The sequence below is a fragment of the Colletes gigas genome, unplaced genomic scaffold (assembly GCF_013123115.1).
Source record: "Colletes gigas isolate AHSC1104 unplaced genomic scaffold, ASM1312311v1 Colletes_gigas_Sc00063, whole genome shotgun sequence".
Classification (NCBI taxonomy): domain Eukaryota; kingdom Metazoa; phylum Arthropoda; class Insecta; order Hymenoptera; family Colletidae; genus Colletes; species Colletes gigas.
Window position 1 is genome coordinate 255,693 of NW_025106692.1, and position 21,966 is coordinate 277,658.

General features: G+C 31.1%; 3 protein-coding genes across 3 annotated transcripts; 1 reads left to right on the forward strand and 2 right to left on the reverse strand.

Annotated features, from left to right (window-relative positions):
• Nucleotides 1-7,025: 7,025 nt before the first annotated feature.
• LOC122403602 (probable NADH dehydrogenase [ubiquinone] 1 alpha subcomplex subunit 12) lies at nucleotides 7,026-8,109 on the reverse strand. Its single transcript, XM_043407212.1, has 3 exons — nucleotides 7,978-8,109; nucleotides 7,701-7,783; nucleotides 7,026-7,407 (listed from the first exon to the last, which is right to left on the reverse strand). The coding sequence occupies exons 1-3, from the start codon at nucleotides 8,070-8,072 to the stop codon at nucleotides 7,166-7,168; spliced, it is 420 nt and encodes a 139-aa protein (XP_043263147.1). The 5' UTR covers nucleotides 8,073-8,109; the 3' UTR covers nucleotides 7,026-7,165.
• A 3,434-nt stretch (nucleotides 8,110-11,543) lies between these two features.
• On the forward strand, nucleotides 11,544-12,232 carry LOC122403619. Its single transcript, XM_043407234.1, has 2 exons — nucleotides 11,544-11,785; nucleotides 11,977-12,232. Exons 1-2 carry the CDS (start codon nucleotides 11,544-11,546, stop codon nucleotides 12,230-12,232), a joined length of 498 nt encoding a protein of 165 aa, XP_043263169.1.
• Nucleotides 12,233-13,829: 1,597 nt separating this feature from the next.
• LOC122403618 lies at nucleotides 13,830-18,295 on the reverse strand. The gene is made up of 6 exons (XM_043407232.1): nucleotides 17,998-18,295; nucleotides 16,432-16,508; nucleotides 15,010-15,068; nucleotides 14,662-14,829; nucleotides 14,110-14,237; nucleotides 13,830-13,993 (listed from the first exon to the last, which is right to left on the reverse strand). The coding sequence occupies exons 1-6, from the start codon at nucleotides 18,293-18,295 to the stop codon at nucleotides 13,830-13,832; spliced, it is 894 nt and encodes a 297-aa protein (XP_043263167.1).
• Nucleotides 18,296-21,966: the final 3,671 nt, after the last annotated feature.

Sequence of the window (21,966 nt, forward strand, 5' to 3'; positions counted from 1 at the left end):
AACTTAAAATTGGTCCTATGAAAATTAATTTTGGTCAACGCTGCAGCGCCAGAGCACTGCACAAGCGCGGTATAAGCGACGAGAAGGCTATAGCTACGAGGGTCGTTCAATAAGTCCTTAGAAAAAGATAGAAAAACACATTATTTTAGGTAGATTTTTTATTATTTTTCAACATAATCTCTTTTTAGCTGTATACACTTTTCCAAGCGTTTCTCCAACTTTTTTAAGCCATCTAAAAAGTAAGATTTCGGAAGGTCCTCAAAATAGACATCTGTTTGGGCGGTGACCTCGTTTGACGTGAACCGTTGTCCGCCGAGTCATTTTTAAAAATTAGAAAAAAAGGCACTGGGGGTCAAATCCGGTGAATACGGTGAACATTGTAATAATTCAATCTTTAATTCCGTGATTTTGGCCATCGAAACGGCACAGGTGTGCACCCGTGCATTGTCTTGATGGAAGAGGATCTTTTTCTTTTTCAAATCAGGACGTTCTTTCTTGATTTCTTCGCTCAATCGGTGCAATAACGACGCATAATACTCTCCAGTTATTGTTTTTCCTTTTTCCAAGTAATCGGTGTAGATGATTCCGCGTGCATTCCAAAAAACTGTGGCCATCAGCTTGCCGGCTGATTACACCGTCTTCGCCTTCTTCGAAGCCCGTTCGCCTTCAAAACCCCACTGTTTTGACTGTTCTTTTGTCTCTGTAGTGTAGTGGTGTATCCACGTTTCGTCTACAGTTATTTAGCGATGCAGACACTAGTCAGGATTGCGACGAAAAAGCGCCAAAACAGCCTCGGAGTCGACCACACGATTGCGTTTATTCTCCACTGAGAGCAAATGCGGCACCCATCTTGCCGAGATTTTTTTCACACCCAATTGTACCTTGCGATATGCCTGTGGTCTCAACTATTTCGCGCACTTTGATTCGTCGATCACTCAAAACCATATCGTGGATTTTGTCAATCATTTCGGGAGTAGTCACTTCCACTGGACGTCCCGAACGACGTTCATCAATTGTGCATGTACGGCCACGTTTAAACTCATTTATCCAATTGTAAATAGTTGCAAACACAGAGGCAGATGGGACATGAACTTCATCCAACTCAGCTTTGATCTCTTTCGACGTTAAGCCTTTTAAATACAAGTGTTTAATCATCGTTCGAAACTCACTTTTTTCCATTTTTCCAAATAAGCAAAAGTTTCTTGCTTCAATGGACAATAAAAATGAAATCGTATGGTGGATATAACTGAGAATTAGACAGCTGTCTAGTGAGTTATGATGCTTACTAAAAACAAAAGTTTTCGATGCTACGAGCACCAGCTTTTGGATTTTCTAAGGACTTATTGGACGACCCTCGTATCATTGTTTTAGAGGATATGCGATCACCATTGGATTCAAGACGATTAATACTTAAAATACTATACGGAATTTAGGATCTCACTCTTAGTCGATAGCACTAATTATTGGAAATATTTCTATGCCACTACTTGACGAAATTATTAGCATTATGACCGCGAAAAAAAATTGCATTTCTATTAAAAGAGACGATTTAAAAATGCATATTAAGAACGTTTAATTTTAAATAATTTATCGGAACTTTATTTGCTTTTCAAACAAGAAAATTCGTCGATAAAAATTGGATTTAATAAATTTGCTCAGCTTCGTCCTGAAGAGTATGTGTTGGCAGGAACCAGTGGAACGCATCCTGTGTGCGTATGCCTCACACATCAAAATGAGAATTTAATGCTTGCTGGTGCCAAAATGCGGAATTCCTCCAAGCTCTTGTTTATTAGATCAATGATAGTTCTTTTCAATTTATTTAATTCTATTCAACGAATTTTTTTATTTCGTTGTATATGTACAGCTCGATTTAAAATAGCTAATATTTAATATCTTTATACAGGGCGTTCGTCCACTCCTGGGAAAAATTTTAATGGGAGATTCTAGAGGCCAAAATAATACGACAATCAAGAATAACAATTTGTTGATAGAGGCTTCGTTAAAAAGTTATTAACGTTAAAAAAGTTCCGCCCGTACTGAATTTTTTTCTAGAAAGTGCGTAGGATTTCGGGGTATGTCTATTCACCAAAAATGCTTGTAATTGACCCCTGTAACTAAATATAATTTTTTTAGTATGATTTGAAATTTTTTAATTTCGTCTAAAAATTTCAGTACCTATAAAATTTTTTTTCTCGAAAGTGGGTAGGAATTCAGCGGTATGTCTTATGCCAAAAATGCTTGCAATTAACCCCTGTAACTAAATATAATTTTTTTAGTATGATGTGAAATTTGTTAATTTCGTCTAAATATTTCAATACCTACTCGAATTTTTTTCTCGAAAGTGGGTAGCATTTCAGGGGTATTTGTATTCACCAAAAATAATTGTAATTGAGCCCCGCAACCAAATATAATTTTTTCAGAATGATTTGAAATTTTTTAATTCATTTTTTTAATAACTTTTTAACGAAGCCTCAGCCAAGAAATTGATATCCTTGATTTTCGTCTTGTTTTAGCCTCTAGAATCTCCATTTAAATTTGTTCCCGGGGTGGCTGAACACCCTGTATAATTTAATATAAATAATATCTTTTTATTCTATATCTTTTCGGTATACTTTGTGTTGTAATTCATTTGCGTTTTTTGTGTTGCAACAATGCTAAAAAAATATTTAATGTTGTGATTAATAAATTAATACGTTGATTGCCATTGATTGTTATTGGTGATCGGCCCTATAATCTTATAACTTTAAAACATTCAAGACAAATAAACTTCAGTGTTTATGAACTAACTTAAATAACGTTATTGTCTTTATAAATGTTATAAAATAACAATTATATCATTAAAATATTAAATGTCAATGGCATGACTAGGAGGAGGATGGATTTTAGGGGTATGGATCGCACTAGGTGACATCGTCAAAGAGTGACGCTAGAATGACTGTTTATAAAATTTGTCAATCACCCCGAATCGAAATTCTCACCCTTCTATTAACTTTCACAATCTACATTCTGCAATCTACAGATAAAATATCATTCTCATGTTGATCTCTTCAATTTATTCATTTAAAATCACGCGTCAAAAACAAAGAATTACTGGTTTCTGATTTTCTAAAACTCTACCCAAACTGCACCAAATATTTCAAAATTAAGAAACTTACTTGGTTAAATAGACACATCGCTTTATGGTAATGTCCATTTTTTACATGAACCGTCGCTTCGTTTACTAGTAATTTCTTTTCTGAGAAAGCGACATATTTCATTTGTGATTTAGTTTTACGATTATTTACCATATTGATTCAAATCCTGCAATATGTTTAGTAGAAATATTTTACGATGAATTTAAATAAATATAAATAATTTCACTCATTTAATTTTAATTCTATAACAATCTATATGTATAAAGGGAGAAATTATAAGATGTGCTATCTTTTTGTCCAGGAGTGTAGATATTATTCGAACACGCCAATAGGTGAAATTTCTATGAGAATGAAAGCAGATAAATAAAAACAATGCAACAATATACAGGGTGTTCTGCCACTTCAGAGAAAAATTTTAATGGGAGATTCTAGAGGCCAAAATAAGACGAAAATCAAGAATACCAATTTGTTAATGGAGACTTCGTTAAAAAGTTAATAACAATTAAATTCAAAAATTTCAAATCGTTCTAAAAAAATTATTTTCGGTTACGGAGATCAATTACTATCATTTTTGGTCATTACACATACGCCCGAAATCCTACGCACTTTCGAGAAAAAAATTCCTTACCGAAAATCTAATTATGGTACCTAAATTCGGCGAAAAAAAAAAATATCAAATCGTTCTGGAAAAATTATTTCCGATTGCGGGTGTCAATTACAATCATTTTTGGTGAATAGACATACCCCTGAAATCCTGCGCTTTTTCGAGAAAAAAATTCTTTACAGGCGAAACATTAAACGTTAATAACTTTTTAACAAAGCCTCTATCAACAAATTGGTATTCTTGATGTTCGTCTTATTTTGACCTCTAGAATCCCCCATTAAAATTTTTCCTAGGAGTGGCCGAACACCCTGTATAACGACATTAAAGAGTTAGAGAATTTAGTAAGATACGAGTAATATTACTATCAAAATTCTTGCCATTTTCTATTCAAAATAGTTGTATTCTTATAGAAATTTCGTTCACCGTATGTATTAGATATTTTCTTGCATTGATATAAATATCGAGGAAAGTATTATTTATTATTAAGTATCGTCAACAAATTAATATGTGTAAATCAATTATTGGTGAATAAATAATACTTATTTAATACTATTGTTGGTAAATAAGTAATTGCAGATGCATGCTGTCTCATTGAATTTTGTCACCACATTAATAAATAATTTCATTCCACTGTTATTTCCTCCTATTAGGATCAAACTGCAATTGCGAAAGAAGCGCGAATAACAGTCTTAGCAATTTACTTAATTCCAGTGAAAATTTCTTAAGTATTTAAAAATGTGGATAAGTGACTTGAACTGTGTCGAATACATGGAAGTATCAGTACTGAAAGAGATTTTAACAAGGAAATTTTGAGGTCTGTATAATGCCTTCTATTACTCTCAATTATTATTGCGTCACTCACCTATAAACCATAGCTTTTGTGTAAGATGTAAATCTTCATTCGTAAATATCTTCTTTTCGAGCACATAACACATTTTTATTTTTGGCCGTTGATCTTCTATCAACTTCCATAACTTTCTATCAGTAAATCTTAACTTACGACCAGAACTTTTCTGTCTGTACTTATTGTCCTGCTGTCTCCCTACTCCAGGTAATCAGGACTAATCAATATGAAAGTAGTAACAAAGGACAAAGATAACGACATTCTTTTATGACTTCTTTGTCCCTCCGACAACTTTAATAGAAATGCCAATAAACGATCAAGGTTGCTTTCTTTTTTATTCTTGAGTTACGGCTTCTAATGAAAGACACATACTTCGATTGTTTGAAAAAATTCGAAATTATAGAAAGAACAACATGTAATATAAAAACATAAAAAACGAATTAAGCGGATGAAATAAACGGTAAATTAAAAATACTTTTCAATTTTTCAGGTTTATTTAAAATTTTCGACAAACTGGAAGAATTCTTTAATTCAAAATCACATGACGAAATGTTCTATAAAAATTAATTTAGAGCCTGTGTTAAGCATCAATAAAAATAAACATATTAGTCAGTTCATAAACATTCCAAAATAAAAATAAAAGTGAAAAATTCCTTCTGACAGCAATAACAAAATGTATACGTATAATATATTATTATTGCTGTATTTACTTAAAGGAAATTTCCAATTTTATACTTGATTTTAAGATATTCGAGTAGAAAAAGTCACGCATAAAATTTTTAAAAATTTATATTTTCATTCATGTTTCATGTGTCAATATTGTACGAAGTATTTAATTAATAGTGATAATTATTTTCCGAAGTGATTGTACAGATGTCGAAAACAGACATCAAGAATAACGGAATTGCGTTTGATGCATTACTATTTATAGTTAAGAATGTTGCAACAAAAGAAAATTTCGTGATTTTTTTCTTTACAGAGAAACATATTCTATGACTCTTTGATCATTTTTTGACTATTAAAAAAATATATATTTATTTAATGCACGTATGTAAGTACTTACATATGTATATGTGCACATCAGTTAACATAATTACATATAAACGGTTGAATGGATTGCAATTAAATTTTATATTTCAATTCCATATTCTCAACTGAACATCTGATTTCATTTTGAGCAAATTCAGTCCATGAATAATGATGGTTGTTTCTTATAGTTTTTCGGTTTTTCTAGCATGCCATGTATAAAGTGTTAAAAGCTGTTTTTTTCAGAAATAAATAAAAATATCTACTTCATTAGTTTTTTTTAATTAAATGGTTCAGGACATCTTTTTTTTCAAGTGCAATAAATTCTTTTGGAGTAACTGTTAGGAGAGAAAAAGAACGCCCCCTAGATGTTTAAAAATGGAAAGTGATATTATTTTGTTGTTATTTGGATAGTTATCGAACTGAATAACAGTTACTTGAATCATTTTTTTTTTATTGTATACAGGGTGTTCGACTACCCCTGGGAAAAATTTTAATGGCAGATTCTAGGGGCCAAAATAAGACGAAAATCAAGGATACCAATTTGTTGATCGAGGCTTCGTTAAAAAATTATTAACGTTTAAAATTCGGCCTGTAGAACGGCAATCGGAGAACAGCTGCGTACACGTGATAGCGGTTCTCATTCAGCATGAGAAACTCTACTTAGTGACGTATCGACAGCCATACAGTTTTGTGAGTGAGAACCACTATCACGCGTACGCAGCTGTTCGCAGATGAAAAATTATGGGGATTTCCGTTCTTTTCCGTAACAATTGCCCCAAAAGAATTTGTTGCACATGAAAAGATTAGTTCTTCATAATTAGGTCAAAAAGGGGGACGATATATTTATTGGTTTCTGAAAAAATGATTTGTTACATATTATTTAGACCACAAGATACATGTATACATGATTTGTAACTATTAGCAATTATCCCCTTGGCACACAATGACGCCTGGGAGATGTCATTTGTTTCATGTGTGTTGTAGATGATGACATTTCCAAAACGTTCAGAGCTCTCTCATCTCCGGCGAACGCTGTGCATTAAATTATTAAACCCGAGTTACGAGTGACTTGTAGATCTATCCTGTTTTTTTTTAAATATTCAAGATACTCCCCCCCCCTCCCCCCCCACAAAAGTCTCATGTTACTTAATTATTTTTATTTTTATTTGTACGTCAAGAGATTAATAACTCTAACACAAAGCCTTCATCGCAATTTCGATACTCCTGGTTGTCATTTAATATTGATTAGTAGAATTAACCTCTAAAGAAATTGTTGCTTGTATGTTTAAATTTGAATGAAAATAAAAACATGTTTTTACATAAACGGGTGATTCTATATTATTTTTAAAATAATAATACATACATCGTGAAAATTTTATATGTATATGTCTAGGACATGTACAGTGATTATATATAATTATCCTTTTTTACACACTTACAGATAGGTGTATATCTTTTATATGGGTAATTTATTTACATTTAATTACATAGTATAACTATCACTCTTATAACTCTAATCAATGCTATTTCTTAATCATATACGACAAACATGTATTACTGTGGTGGTTTCCAAGGTTGAATTTTTGGTGGCGTAGTACTATAAGGCATGTAAGCTTGATCAGAACCAGAAAAGTTTGGTGTAGGATCTGCTAACCATTTGTATTTCGGTCGTGCTGGATCTTTAGAAGGAATTAAGTCTGTCTTATAATGTAACCATCCAAACCATTCTGGCGTAACTTGGGAACCATCGTAATCCATACCAAATTGATCAGAGTATATTACCCACCTATTTCTGCCTATTAAGAAATACATAAATACATTGATTTAATATATATTTAATTTATACTGAAAAACAATTGACAATATTTTAGTATAATACAAATTAAAAGTAACTTTTTAAGAACTATACTAAATTGCATAATGTGACAAATACAATATCATTCCTTTACATTATATTTATTCTTATTTATCATATTCAATTAAAGTTAACAGTATTAATAAACAATTAGGTTTTTATTATAGTTAACCTGAACTCATAACCATCTCGTACATATCGATAATATAAAGAATTTCTAATTTTCTAACTTACCATAGAAATATTCATTATTTTCATAGTACTTGTTCCCAAATTTATCTTCACCCACCAAGGTTCCAATTTTCAATTCATCGTGTCTGAAACATTCAAAATGTAAAAAAGGAATTGTAATGGCAGAAATTAAATTATATTCGAAAATGAGATGTGACCAATAATAATTATAATCTATTATTAGGTTTGTCGGCGTAATAATACAAATTAATTGGTAAGTGACTTTTACAAAATATGTTCATACAAATTTTATCAAATAAGTACTTAACATTAAAATAACCTGTATATGTTACGCAGAGATTTAAAAATACCACCATTCGCCCGTATTATTCGAAACAATTGAGCGACTTTATCTAACCCCAACAACTTCGCCATGTTTGTTTCTGAATTACCTCAAACTAAAGGTACGTTTTCATGTAGCTGTAAATTCTCGTGACAGTTCACAGTACTAATTTTTCGTCTATGTTTAGGTAGTTTAGTGTTATATAACATTTAATTATTCTTAAAATGACATAGAATAAAGTAATTTCAGCATGTATTAGTATTATTTAAGAAATGATCAGGTTTGTTGCTAGAAAAATTGTCACATTACTACCACAGTAGTGATAAAAATCATGTCGTCTCAGCGTATTCGATGAATTTAAGTAAAGAAAAAGTGTTCTATGAACATATGTCGTTTAGAGCTTTATTTTAAAGTTATAATAAAAATATGAGATAATAATGAAATAGCAATACTACGATACAATACAATGTAAGAATATAGTTTAGATCAAAATGTTTGACAGGTATAGAGGCTGTGAATCGCGTTTAAGTTGTGACGTTTGCGAACGCGGGAAAATCTAACTACTTTGGCTAAGTATAAATATACTTCTACGAAACTTACTTAAAACAAGCAATATACCATATTTATTTATTTCAATAATGAATAAGTAAATATAATTTTAACTACCCCATAGAATACTATTTTATATTTGATATTTGACTGTGTTAATATTTAAGTATTACTTTTATAATAACATATTTTCAATCATTTATCGATTTTTTTCATAATACTGATATTCAAAATACTTAAATAAGTATTCCTCGTTCATAATGTATGTATTATGCTACTTTTTAAAATTAATTTTATAATTTAGTATATAATTTTTATTCTTTGTCAAAATATATTTACACGGTGATAATTTATTTGTACGAAATGTGTTATATTATGAAATCGAAAGAATTGAAAGGGATTATAAAAGTGATAGGAAATGTAATATTTAACTGTGTTGTTTAACATGAGAAATCAACGGACTTTAACGAGAATATATACGATTACAAGAAATGTATGCAATCATCGTACTCGATTATCAGTCTGACGTCTGCAGGTCAAGGCTTAGCAATCGTATTCATTGATCAAAATATCATGGAATCAATTTTAGTCCGCCAATGGCAATCGTACGAAAAGTTGTATTTACGTAAAACGACTGTTTTCTTTAAATATAGTAGAAACATGATCACAAAACGTAATTTTTTGTCAACAATTTAAAACAACTATTTAAAATCTGGACAGCTGTAATTTGCCTACGTTTCAAGAAAAATCACATTAAGATAGGATTCGAACGTAACTGTGGAATTAACATAGTTAATTTGAGAGTAAAATCATGAGAGAAAAAAGTTCGTACGTAAATACTTGGAGAACGAAACGACATTGCTTCGACGAATTCAAAGTCGAACATAAAAATGTTATTATTATTTAGTCTCTTAGAGACAATTTATCATTCCCCGTGTCTTAAAATCTATATAATTTCGTGTTTTACGTTTTATGTCTTAGACTGATTGCAATTTTCTTCTGTCGCTACATAGGGAGAAAGTTTTTACAAAGAAACGACTTCGTTAGTAAACTCTCTAGAATGGAAATTTCTGCTCTTACGATGATCAATCGAAACTTAATTCCAAGGCTGATTAGAATATGAATTGAGAATCGAATCGCGCTGAAAATTAATTTTCATTTACGTAAAAGTTACAAGTCATGAAAGCATTTGCAAAGGAAATAGATGTTGCAATACATTTGTTTTGCAGAAACATGTGATACTCTTATTTAGTTACAATTTGAAGATTTAACATCGACTATGTAAAAACATACGTAGAGTAACGAGTATTTATTTTGTAATTTTTTTAATCATCGAATAAAAGTTAGTATGCACATGAAAGTAGATGTGCTTAGTACTTGTATTTCTATTCCGTTTTGTAATTTCTCTTTGAAAAACCTAATATAATATATTTTTAGTGATTTTACAAAATTTCTAAGGTCCTAATGCAATAACTTAACTAATTGATTCACATTGATAACGTATCAAGAAAATAAATACAGGGCGTTCGGCCACCTCTGAGAAAAATGTTATTGGGAGATTCTGGAGGACAAAGTAAGACGAAAATCAAGAATCTCAATTTGTTGATTGAGGCTTCGTTAAAAAGATATTAAAAAATTAAATTAAAAAATTTCAAATCATTTTGGAAAATTTATTTTCGATTGCGGGTGTCAATTGCAATCATTCTTGGTCATTAGACATATCCCCGAATTCCTACCCACTTTCGAGACAAAAACTCGAGTAGGTACTGAAATTTTTAGACAAAAAAAAGTCAAATCGTTTAAAAAAAATTATTTTCGGTTGTAGAGGTCGATTACAATCATATTTGGTCATTACATATATCCCTGAAATCCTACGCATTTTCGAGAAAAAAATTCCTGACCGAAAATCTAATGTGAGGCCAGAAATTTCATTAGAATCTTTAAAATGCAATAACTTCTGAACGGATTGGGGAATTTTAATGTTTCAAAATGCAAACGACGCGTATTTTAATCAAAAATATGTAGAAATTCCAAAAATTAATGTTTGACCCTGAAAAATGAGAAAAACCCCCAAAATATGGTCCAATTTTCAAACAACCATAATTCCTATAGTAGTGAATATATTCCAATGAAACTTTTTTCTGAAGTAGAGCTCATGGGTGCCTACAAAAAAGTATTACACAACTTTTCTGTAGGGCGTCAAACAAAGTTATTAAGAATCAAGAACGAATTTTTAAGAAAAATCGACAGGGGTGCCTAAATTTTTCAGCGAAAACAAAAGAATTTCAAATCGTTCTAAAAAAATTAGTTTTATCTAGGGGGTCAATTACAATAATTTTTGGTGAACAGACATAACCCTGAAATCCTACCCACTTTCGAGAAAAAAATTCGAGTAGGTGTGAAATTTTTCGACAAAATTAAAAAATTTGAAATCGTTCTGGAAAAAATTATTTTCAGTTGCGGGGATCAATTACAATAATTTTTAGTGAATAGACCTAGCCCCGAAATCTTACGTACTTTCGAGAAAAAAAATTCTTTACTGAAATTATACTGTGTGGCCGGAAATGTTTCTATAACTTTTTAACGAAGCATCAATCAACAAATTAGTATCCTTGATTTTCGTCTTATTTTGGCCTCTAGAATCTCCCATTAAAGTTTTTCCCAGGGGTAGCCTAACACCCTGTATAATTTTGTAAAAATATCAAAATAATTAATGATATATGAAAAGTATATGAAATTATTATAAATATTTGTATAGTCGCTAATAGTCACAATAGTTGATGCAAGTTAAAATGTATCGAAAAGAAAACTATTGAACACGCTTTTTTTTTTAATTTGCTACATTCACTCACAAAGTTTTAATTTGGCATTGCTCATGTAATTAGATCATGATCTAAATTATAAGTTGTTTACAAATTGAAAGGAAGTAGTGTATTCTTGCCGATTATTAATTTAAAGTAACGATTGTCTTAAATAATGAGAACATAAAATAAAAACGGGGAAAACGCTTAGATATGGAAACGTCAACGATTCAAAAATCACGTTCAAGAAACAAACGAAGCAATGCTAGCAAAATATCGCAACATACTGACAGTATCGTGGAAGATACATCCAATCAGGATGTAAAAGAAGAAGTACCAAAGAAACCGGCAATGAAAAAGAAGAAATCTGAAAACGTTCGTAAAATGTTTGTTTCTAGCCTCGATCTTTACGATGAACCTTTAAAATGGTGGGAAACGGAACACGTGAAATACGCGTACGTTACTTTCCTTGTTTATTTAAAACTTGTAACATTAAAGTGAAAACCGTTCTATATTTTTTAGAAAACTCGCTAATGTTACAATCTTTAATTCTTTTTTACCTCTCTTAATATCAGACAATAAATGATCGCGTTCTACACAGTTTCATTTTAATAGTAATGAAGTATCAGTCTTATCTACTGTGCAGATTAAATTATCCACCGGTGAAATCGAAACTGGAGAAAGTAATGGGATCTCCAATTGTGCGATTCACCGATCGTAAATACATGATACAACTCGCATCTAACATTATCAAAGATCACGAGGAACAACAAAAAATTCGTATCGAGGGGAGAAAGTTGGCGCCACCTTCGATTATATCTCAATTAATGAAAATATCCTATAAAACACTCTCCGATAAAATAAAGCAACAAGACTTTAGTAAACTAAAACTTTATGTCTAAACATATACAGGGTGTTCGGCCACCCCTGGGAAAAATTTTGATGGGAGATTCTGGAGATAAAAATAAGACGAAAGTCAAGAATGCCAATTTGTTGGTCGAGGCTTCGTTAAAAAGTTATTAATGTTTAAAGTTCCGCCTGTAGAACGGCAATTTGCGTGCAGCTGCGTACACGCGATAGTGGTTCTCACTCAAAAAACTGTAAGGCTGTCGATGAGTCAGTAACTAGAGTTTCTCATGCTGAATGAGAACCACTATCACGCGCACGCAGCTGTTCGCAGACTGCCGTTCTGCATACGGAACTTTAAACGTTAATAACTTTTTAACGAAGCCCCCAAGAAAAAATTGGTATTCTTGATTTTCGTCTTATTTTAGCCTCTAGAATCTCCCATTAAAATTTTTCCCAGGGGTGGCCGAACATCCTGTATAAGTATGATTCTATTTATGTATACAATATTGAATGTGTAACGTATAAATGCTGACAGTGAAGCGAATGAAAGTATTGAAAAAATCAAGTGTCGTATCAAAAGTTTCTGGTTTAAATAACCTTTATTTTTTAAACAAATTACCGCAATATTTTATCCGCAACTAATACTATATGAACAAACAAAGAACTGCTTCACGCTACTTCACACACGTAGAATAACAGAACGGAATCACTAAGTATAAAAACATACCTTATGACCTAAACATCAAAACAGATATTACAAATATATTTAATATCGTTAATAATATTATCTAACTATACAAGGAACAATATGTTTCTACGCTATTGGAGAAATATGAGTTCCCTCGCATTTTTACACAACTATTAATACTAATCACTACGTAGTGTAAATATTACATAAATTTCACCAACAATAAGATAAACGAACGTGACACAAATCAAAAGACTAAACTCCACAAAATAAAAAATAGAGAACATTGAATTTTCAACGAATTCGTAAGTGATGATACGATGATTTATCAAAATTAAGAAATTTTTAAAAAGTGGCGCTTGACTCATGACACGTCCAGTTATTAGACGCTGTAAAACATTTATATATTTTGAAAGGAATTTTACACATTAAAATCTACATAATGCAGTCACAAAAGATTACCATCGGAGATGGTCGTTTTTCTGTGACTAAACAAAACGTAACAATGTACTATAAGATAGATATTAATTCATTTACATTCGTTAACATTTTAATTTCAAACGTAGTCTCCACTTTAAGGGTTATTTATTTTTTTTATATAAAATATAAAAGTTTAATAACTATGTCATGAGTAAAGTATCTACATTAGAAAATTTTAGGCGAGATTTTTTAAAATCTTTCGCAATCTAGATGTCATAAGTACGTATCAGTAAATTTTAAACCACATTTATATAAAACTTCAATTATATCGCTCTTGAAATTATAATAATAAATTAATGTTAGGTATAGTATGGCTTATTCGAAAAAAATAGTATTTAATGCTTATTATTACATTTAGTCATATCATAGGTATAAGAATATCCTTGATATTTTGGTGTACGAAATGTAGAACTGGCTATTAATTCTATTAACAATTCTGGCAGTACAAAACTTTTTAACTCAGTCTTCTTTATCCTCTCGCCTTATTTATGCAAATAGTTTTTGGAGCCTACTTTGTGAAAAAGAGCTGCTAATAAGTTGCTTTTTAATTTTTTACCATGGGGATATTCATGTTCAATGATTTTATGAGTATATGGAACTTCAACAACTATACCTTCATTTTCATCGTGATCGATTGTTTCTGCCTCTGCAAAATCGTTAAAAATTTTGCATAATTTCAAATAAGTGCTATATTAAGTGTACAATAAGTCAAGTTGTATCGAAAATTATCGAAAAATAAAATAGAGTATTTATTATTCTCACCTAGATAGTCATGGTTCCATGGTACGGCGTCATTCCACGAAACGAATAATTTCAAGGGTATTTTAATTTTAGGTTCGGGGATATGCGTAAATTCATGATCAGACCAACCAAGCGTTGCTAGATGTTCGCTAAAAATTATTTTGTGAATATACATTAACCGTTTGCATTGAATAAATTAGTTTGACAGAAAGGTAAAATTTTAATATTCTCCATAATACGTCGACGGCCATATTGGTTTTCGTTGTTTAGGAAAACTCTTGACATTTTTTCAAACTATAATCTGGTAAATAGAAGTATTCAATAATTCAATAAACAATGCTTGTTATTTTCTAGTATTCATAATGTTTATGAAGTTACTAAAAAATTTACGAGTACAAAGTTTGATTTATTCATAAGCATTTTAAAGACACGTTATAAGTTTTAAGCGCCGATTACCAACAATTAACATGGCAGTCAATGTATTAATCACACTAATATTTATTCCTGCCGTAAAATCCGTTCAAATTAAATCCAGTTAAATGAAATTCTAATCGTTATAAAATTTAGACATACTTGTGAATTTCTTCGAGCTCATATTTCTTAGGCGCTTTTAATGGCGGTTCAATGTATGTGTGCACTGGATAGTAATGCACATGATAATGCTCTACAAGAGTGTGCTTTTTTTTCCCTTCTTTTTTTTCCTTTAACGATTGTAGGAAGTTCATTAAAAGTTTTTTAGGACTGAAACATAAAATTTTTCCCATAAATCATAATGTAAACTCTGTGAAAAATGTTAATAAAATCAGACATTGATGCTCTATCGATTAGAAAATAGTGACTGAATAATAATAATGTATGCAGTTTAAATTACAAAGAAAATAATTTTTGTTCGCGAGGAAACGAAAATATAAAATCACTTACTATGCGAAAAAGAATCCCTCGGTCGAAGTAACCAACAGTAATGTTAAAAGTAAGGTAAACTGAAAATCATAAAAAATAATTATTATAATACATAATTCCAATCACCTCATTTTGTATGTTAAATTTCAAGCTTTGAAACCGTAATATGAATTTATTACTTATTTATATCGTAATTACACTCTTAGAAATAGAAACAAAGTACACTTTTAAACGACTAAACAGTGTTTTCCAAAATAATTTACAAGAAATTTTATAATAAAAATAAAAAAAATTTTATATAAAAATTACGCACTGGATAGCATCGTAGAAAAAAAATATTGTCGATTTGAATTTTGGAGAAAGGTCGATTGAAATGAAACAAAAAGCACGTTAAGTATTGGAATGATAACAAGCATACGAAGTAGTTGAAGAAACAACCTGGTTTTCTAACTTGAAGTTTCAACGCTTTATGCGCGTTCTTTGCTTGAAAAAATATCAGATTTTATTTAGAAGAATTATAAATGTACAAAACTCGTTAAATGTACCTTTACAACCTATTATTACATTTTATATATCTATATAACTTTTATAAATAAAATTAAACACATTTCCTTGAGAAGAACACGCTTAAAGAGTTGCTACGCCGACAAAGAAAACAAACTGTTCTATTCATCCAATTGGTTTTATATGACTATCATCGTTTTAATATTTAGAAGCACTTAAAAAGCACGCTGTTAGATATAATCAAGATTTACTTGCAACAAGAATTTCGTCCTCATGGTTGTTTAAAAGTTAATCGTTGAAAATAAATCGACCTTAAGAGGGTTCTTTAGCCCGCAAACACTAATAGTTTGTCCGCAACGCGATTCGTGTTACAAACTGAGAATTCCGACGAATCAGGATCTCCTTATATCTACACGGTTACTCTCTTTTCCTATGGGCCCCGAGGACCCAAGTTTTGTTGCATTCGCTTCGATGCATGCCACATTTCTTATTATTGCTTAGAGAACTCAAGCATACATAAGCAACTATGTATGCTCGTCTAGTAAGTTAGTGCCACTTTCAACTCGAAATGCCTTTAAACTTCACTCACAGCGATATCTAACCGCAAGTTTTAACAGATTACACAAATATCTAAACTTTGTTTATTCAAAACGAACAGATATTTAGAATCTCGTAAAATTAACTTTTAAATAACTATCGATGCAAGGAAAATTTAATGATAATGAAGAAGCTAAGTAAGTTACGCAATTTTTAAGAAAATGATTATCTAATTAATAATAATAAATAATAGATAAGTATGTAAATGTACGAAATGTAATCAATTTCTCGGTCTATTATGGACTAATAAAAACTTTGAAGATCTCTATTTAGCGAATTTTCTTAAATCACCACTAGTAGCTGAACACCCTGTATATTGGGTGAAGAAAGTGAAATACAAACCTGACTTATAGGAACAGGTTTCGATATATTTAATCTCAAAAGCGACAACAATGAGTAACACCAATCCAGTACTGATTCTTCAGATAAATGTATGTTCTAGTTGTCTACTTTCGCTTCTAAGGCGCTTGAACTTGCGAATAAACGAAGAAGAGGACGAAATCGCACCGCGTAATGTTAAAGTGGAAACTGCCTTCGACTAGCATTCGATCTGTTAGTAATAAAAAATAAACCATACAACGTTATTTTGCTCAGTTCGTTACATTTTATCAACTAACAGGAAGCGATAAATCAGCAACGTTATTTTACTTAGTTTCCTTGATAATTACGCACAGTTGTCATACCATTGCAAGGCGTGGATGTAATGGTCCCAAAATTATACGCTAGATCAGTATTTCTCAACCTTCCTTGGCTTGTGTCTTCGATCTCACAAGGAGACAAGATCTTCGATTCACCGATTTAACTAAGATTTTGTACACTACTAGATTTCGACACTTTCTTTACGAAAATATACGATTATATGATCAGACGCTCAATATTTTTCGATTTATTCACGCTTAAAGTTTTTTAATACTTTTAAAAACTTTGTCGATTGGAGGAATCGACAATTAATACTGCGGCCTAGCGGCAACAAACCGAAATTTTACTGATAATATTCGATGTATGTATAAATAATTTACATGTATCTTTTATCAATATTTTTATTGCAAATCCGTTTTGCACAATTTATGAAATCTTAGGAAGTATTAAGACAATACGAGGGTCGTTCAATAAGCCCTTAGAAAAAGAGAAAAACAAATTATTTTAGGTAGATTTTTTTTTATTTTTTAACATAATCTCCTTTTACCTTTATACACTTTTCCAAGCGTTTCTCCAACTTTTTTAAGCCATCTAAAAAGTAAGATTTCGGAAGGTCCTCAAAATAGACATCTGTTTGGGCGGTGACCTCGTTTGACGTGAATCGTTGTCTGCCGAGCCATTTTTTAAAATTTGGAAATAAAAAAAAACCACTGGGTGCCAAATCCGGTGAATACGGTGGACGTTGTAACAATTCGAACTTTAATTTCATGATTTTGGCCATCGAAACGGCACAGGTGTGCACCCGTGCATTGTCTTGATGGAGGAGGATCTTTTTCTTTTTCAAATGAGAACGTTTTTTCTTGATTTCTTCGTTCAACCGGTGTAATAACGACGCATAATGCTCTCCAGTTATTGTTTTTCCTTTTTCCAAGTAATCGGTGTAGATGATTTCGCGTGCATCCCAAAAAACTGTGGCCATCACCTTGCCGGCTGATTGCACCGTCTTCGCCTTCTTCGGAGCCCGTTCGCCTTCAAAAACCCACTGTTTTGACTGTTCCTTTGTCTCTGGAGTGTAGTAGTGTATCCACGTTTCGTCCACAGTTATTTATCGACGCAGGAACTCGCTAGGATTGCGACGAAAAAGCGCCAAAACAGCCTTAAAGTCGACCACACGATTGCGTTTATTCTCCACTGAGAGCAAACGCGGCACCCATCATGCCAAGATTTTTTTCACGCCCAATTTTTCGTGCAAAATTGAAAACATTGTACCTTGCGATACGCCTGTGGTCTCAACTATTTCGCGCACTTTGATTCGTCGATCACTCAAAACCATATCGTGGATTTTGTCAATTATTTCGGGAGTAGTCACTTCCACTGGACGTCCCGAACGACGTTCATCAATTGTGCATGTACGGCCACGTTTACACTCATTTATCCAATTGTAAATAGTTGCAAACACAGAAGCAGATGGGCCATGAACTTCATCCAACTGAGCTTTGATCTCTTTCGACGTTAAGCCTTTTAAATACAAGTGTTTAATCACCGTTTGAAACTCACTTTTTTCCATTTTTCTAAATAAGCAAAAGTTTCTTGCTTCAATAAAAATGAAATCGTATGGTGGATATAACTGAGAATTTGATAGCTATCTAGTGAGTTATGATGCTTACTAAAAACAAAAGTTTTCGATGCTACGAGCACCAACTTTGAATTTTCTAAGGACTTATTGAACGACCCTCGTATTTTCTATTAAATCAAATATACACTTTTCCTGGTACTGTTAGCATTATATGATTAAAATAACAATACTAATTATTTAAATTGATGACAACACGATTGTATGTCTATGTTACGGTACTTAAAGGTTGTAGATAATGAAGATTATATAACCAAATTGAGATAATCGAGAATTGGAAGTCATTGATATTATGTATTAGTTAAATGTCAGTTTTTAAAATACTGTGGTTTATCATCGTAATTCAGGTATGCAACAGGTTTGCTTCACATTGATGCGTATAATATGAAATGATGAAAGAGAACCGATAATTGTGATTCACGTCGGTAGTACGTAAAAATTTCACAATTTATTTGTTATGATTATTTAATTTGATGGAGAGGTTCTCAGAGTGCTATTTACATACGTTATCTTCAATCTATCTATTCTACAGGGTGTCCCAGATTTTAATATCCGAATTTGATCAGTATATTCTATGGATCTAAATGACAAAAAATGTTATGGAGGAAACAATATAGGACTTGCAATTACTGCGAAATAATGTGGGCATAGATCAGTAATATTTACATTTAGTTCGTTCATAAGAGTTGTGTTTACTATCTGAGGCTTTCAAAGGTAGTAATGTATTTGAAGCATTACCGGAAATGATTAAAATTCCATTTCAAAATGTCCATTGTTTTTGGCAATATAAGATTAGGAACGGTCGAGAATTGTATTTATTACTCTACAAATTTAATTTTTGTTTGATTTCATTCGATTGATTATTACCTCTGTTACTGCATAAAAGTGAAAAGATTTTCACTAGTTTTAGCGTAAACACATTACTAGAGTTTATCGTGGCATTGTCGATATTTGTAAAAAGATTCGAATTTGACAAGAGCAGTTAAGAATTAAGAATCGCACTCCAAGATAATTTTCTATTTTAATTAGAAAAGATTTTCACTAGTTATAACGTAAACACGTTGGAAAACACATTACTAGAGTTTATCGTAGCATTGTCGATATTTGTAAAAAGATTCGAATTAGACAAGAACAGTTAAAAATTATTTAAGTTTCGCGCATACGAAAATATTTTCAAATTACAAGCCTCGTTTAGAAAAAGTCTATTTTTTATTTTACTTCGAATGTAATCTTTTATGATTCATTATGCATTTTAAAACATTCATTTGACGGTTAGATAAAATAAACACACGAAGGAAATGAGAGTAAATCATCATCGTGTATTAGTTATTCAATCGCGTGATCATTGATGCGTACTAAAATGTATACAGGTCTTCTTGGAAAACAGTCATAAGCGTATTTAACGTGTGAATTTCACTAACCAATTGACCAACGCCATTTGTACAGAATTAAAACTGTAAGAAAATGCTAGAAATGCACATTTATATAATTTAATATCATCGAATGAAACATTAAAAGTAGTTGATCTCGTGTTAATAAAATGTATACGTTGCTTCATCGAAATAAATGTATGCAAATCAGTATTACAATTGAAAATAATAATTTTTCGTTTTACCGCAACATTTATAGTATACCTGCTGACACTTTTCTTCTTTATGTTTTTATTGTTTCATAGATTTATAATTTTTAATAAGAACAACGGTACATGCTAAAATTGTGAGAAACACTGGACGAAAGGTAAGGAAAGGAATAAATAATGTCCGAGATATGTAAACTGACCTATTCATTTCTGAATTACTGTGAGTTAAAGATTTAAGAAAAGAGTTCATCTTTAAACTGTTTGTTTAGCAAGCATAGGAATGTTTATAATTTTTATTGTATTATATGAAGTATTATAATGTATTGAAACGTTTGTACAGCACTGGAAAATAATCTCTTCCTCGAGATTTAAATTACATTAATAATAAAAAAAAAATCGATATTAAGGGAATGTTTAATTCTTTATTTTCGAAATTGAAGTTTGCGTTTTATAACCGACGACTCTTCTCCGAAACTTTCTCACTATTCTACTAGAGAAAGCTTCGTGATATAAAGGAGACACTTCTCGGATATTGGCACGTTATTACTAAACCGGTTCTATTTTTTATTTTTCGTGTACTGTGTTTTACTCGTTTGCATTAGATTGAAGAACATATTGCTCACAGGTACACTACATTTTACTTAAGAAATGAAACAGGGATTTGTTGCACTTCAAATTGCATTGTGTGATGTTGATTACAAGTCAGCAACACAGTTGAATCAATTTTATTAAAAAATCATTCATTTTTCTTTTTATATTTTACATAATTAATTTTTCAAATATACAAAAGTTTCAATTATAGAATTATAGTAATCACTTAGAAAGTACAATTTCTTCTCTTCGATGTTTCTATTATACATATATGTATTATATGTATATTATATATATATAATATTATGCAATTTGTATTAAATATTTCATAATGTCGTTACTTTGAAATACAGGTAGTTCAAAATACATTCTAACAATATTATCGTGGTTGTTATACAGCTGAAATTATTTTTTATTTTAAATACTCGAATTTTTAGATATACAGGGTGTTCGGCCAATCCTGGGAAAAATTTTAATGAGCGATTCTAGAGGCCAAAATAAGACGAAAATCAAGAATCTCAATTTCTTGACTGAGGCTTCGTTAAAAAGTTATTAAACAATTTCAAATCATTCTGAAAAAATTATTTTTGGTTGCGAGGCTCAATTAAAATCATTTTTGATGAATACACATACCCCTGAAATCCTACCCATTTTCGAGGAAAAAATTCGAGTAGGTACTGAAATTTTAAGATGAAATTAAAAAATTTCAAAACGTTCTAAAAAAATTAGTTTTGATTGCAGGGGTCACTTATAACCATTTTTGGTTATTAAATATATCCCTAAATTCCTACGCATTTTCGAGAAAAAAATTCCTTACCGAAAATATAATTTCTGGCCAAAAATGTTAGCCCAAAAATGCGAATCTTTAAAACGTCATAACTCCTGAACGGATTGAAGGATTTAAATGTTTCAAAATGCAAACAACGCATATTTTGGTGTAGAATATGTAGAAATTCTAACAATATTGAAAAAGTTGTTCCTTGACACCGTAAAGTGAAAAGTGAGAAAACCCCCCTAAAACAGGTCCAATTTTCAAACGAGCAGAACTCCTACAATAATAAAGGTATCTCATTGAAATTCTTTTCTGGAGCAGAGCTCATGGGTATCTACAAAAAAGAATTAGACAACTTTTCTGTAGGGCGTCAAACAAAATTATTAAAAATGAAAAACGAATTTTTAAGAATTATCGACAGATGGTAGGTGCCTAAATTTTTCAATGAAAAAAAAAATTATTTTCAGCTAGGTGGGTCAATTACAATAATTTTTGGTAAATAGACATAACCCTGAAATCCTACCCACTTTCGAGAAAAAAATTCGAAAAGATGTGAAATTTTTCGACAATTTAAAAAATTTCAAATCGTCCTAAAAAAATTATTTTCAGTTGCAGGGGTCAATTACGATCATTTTTTATGAATAGATATACCCCCGAAATCCT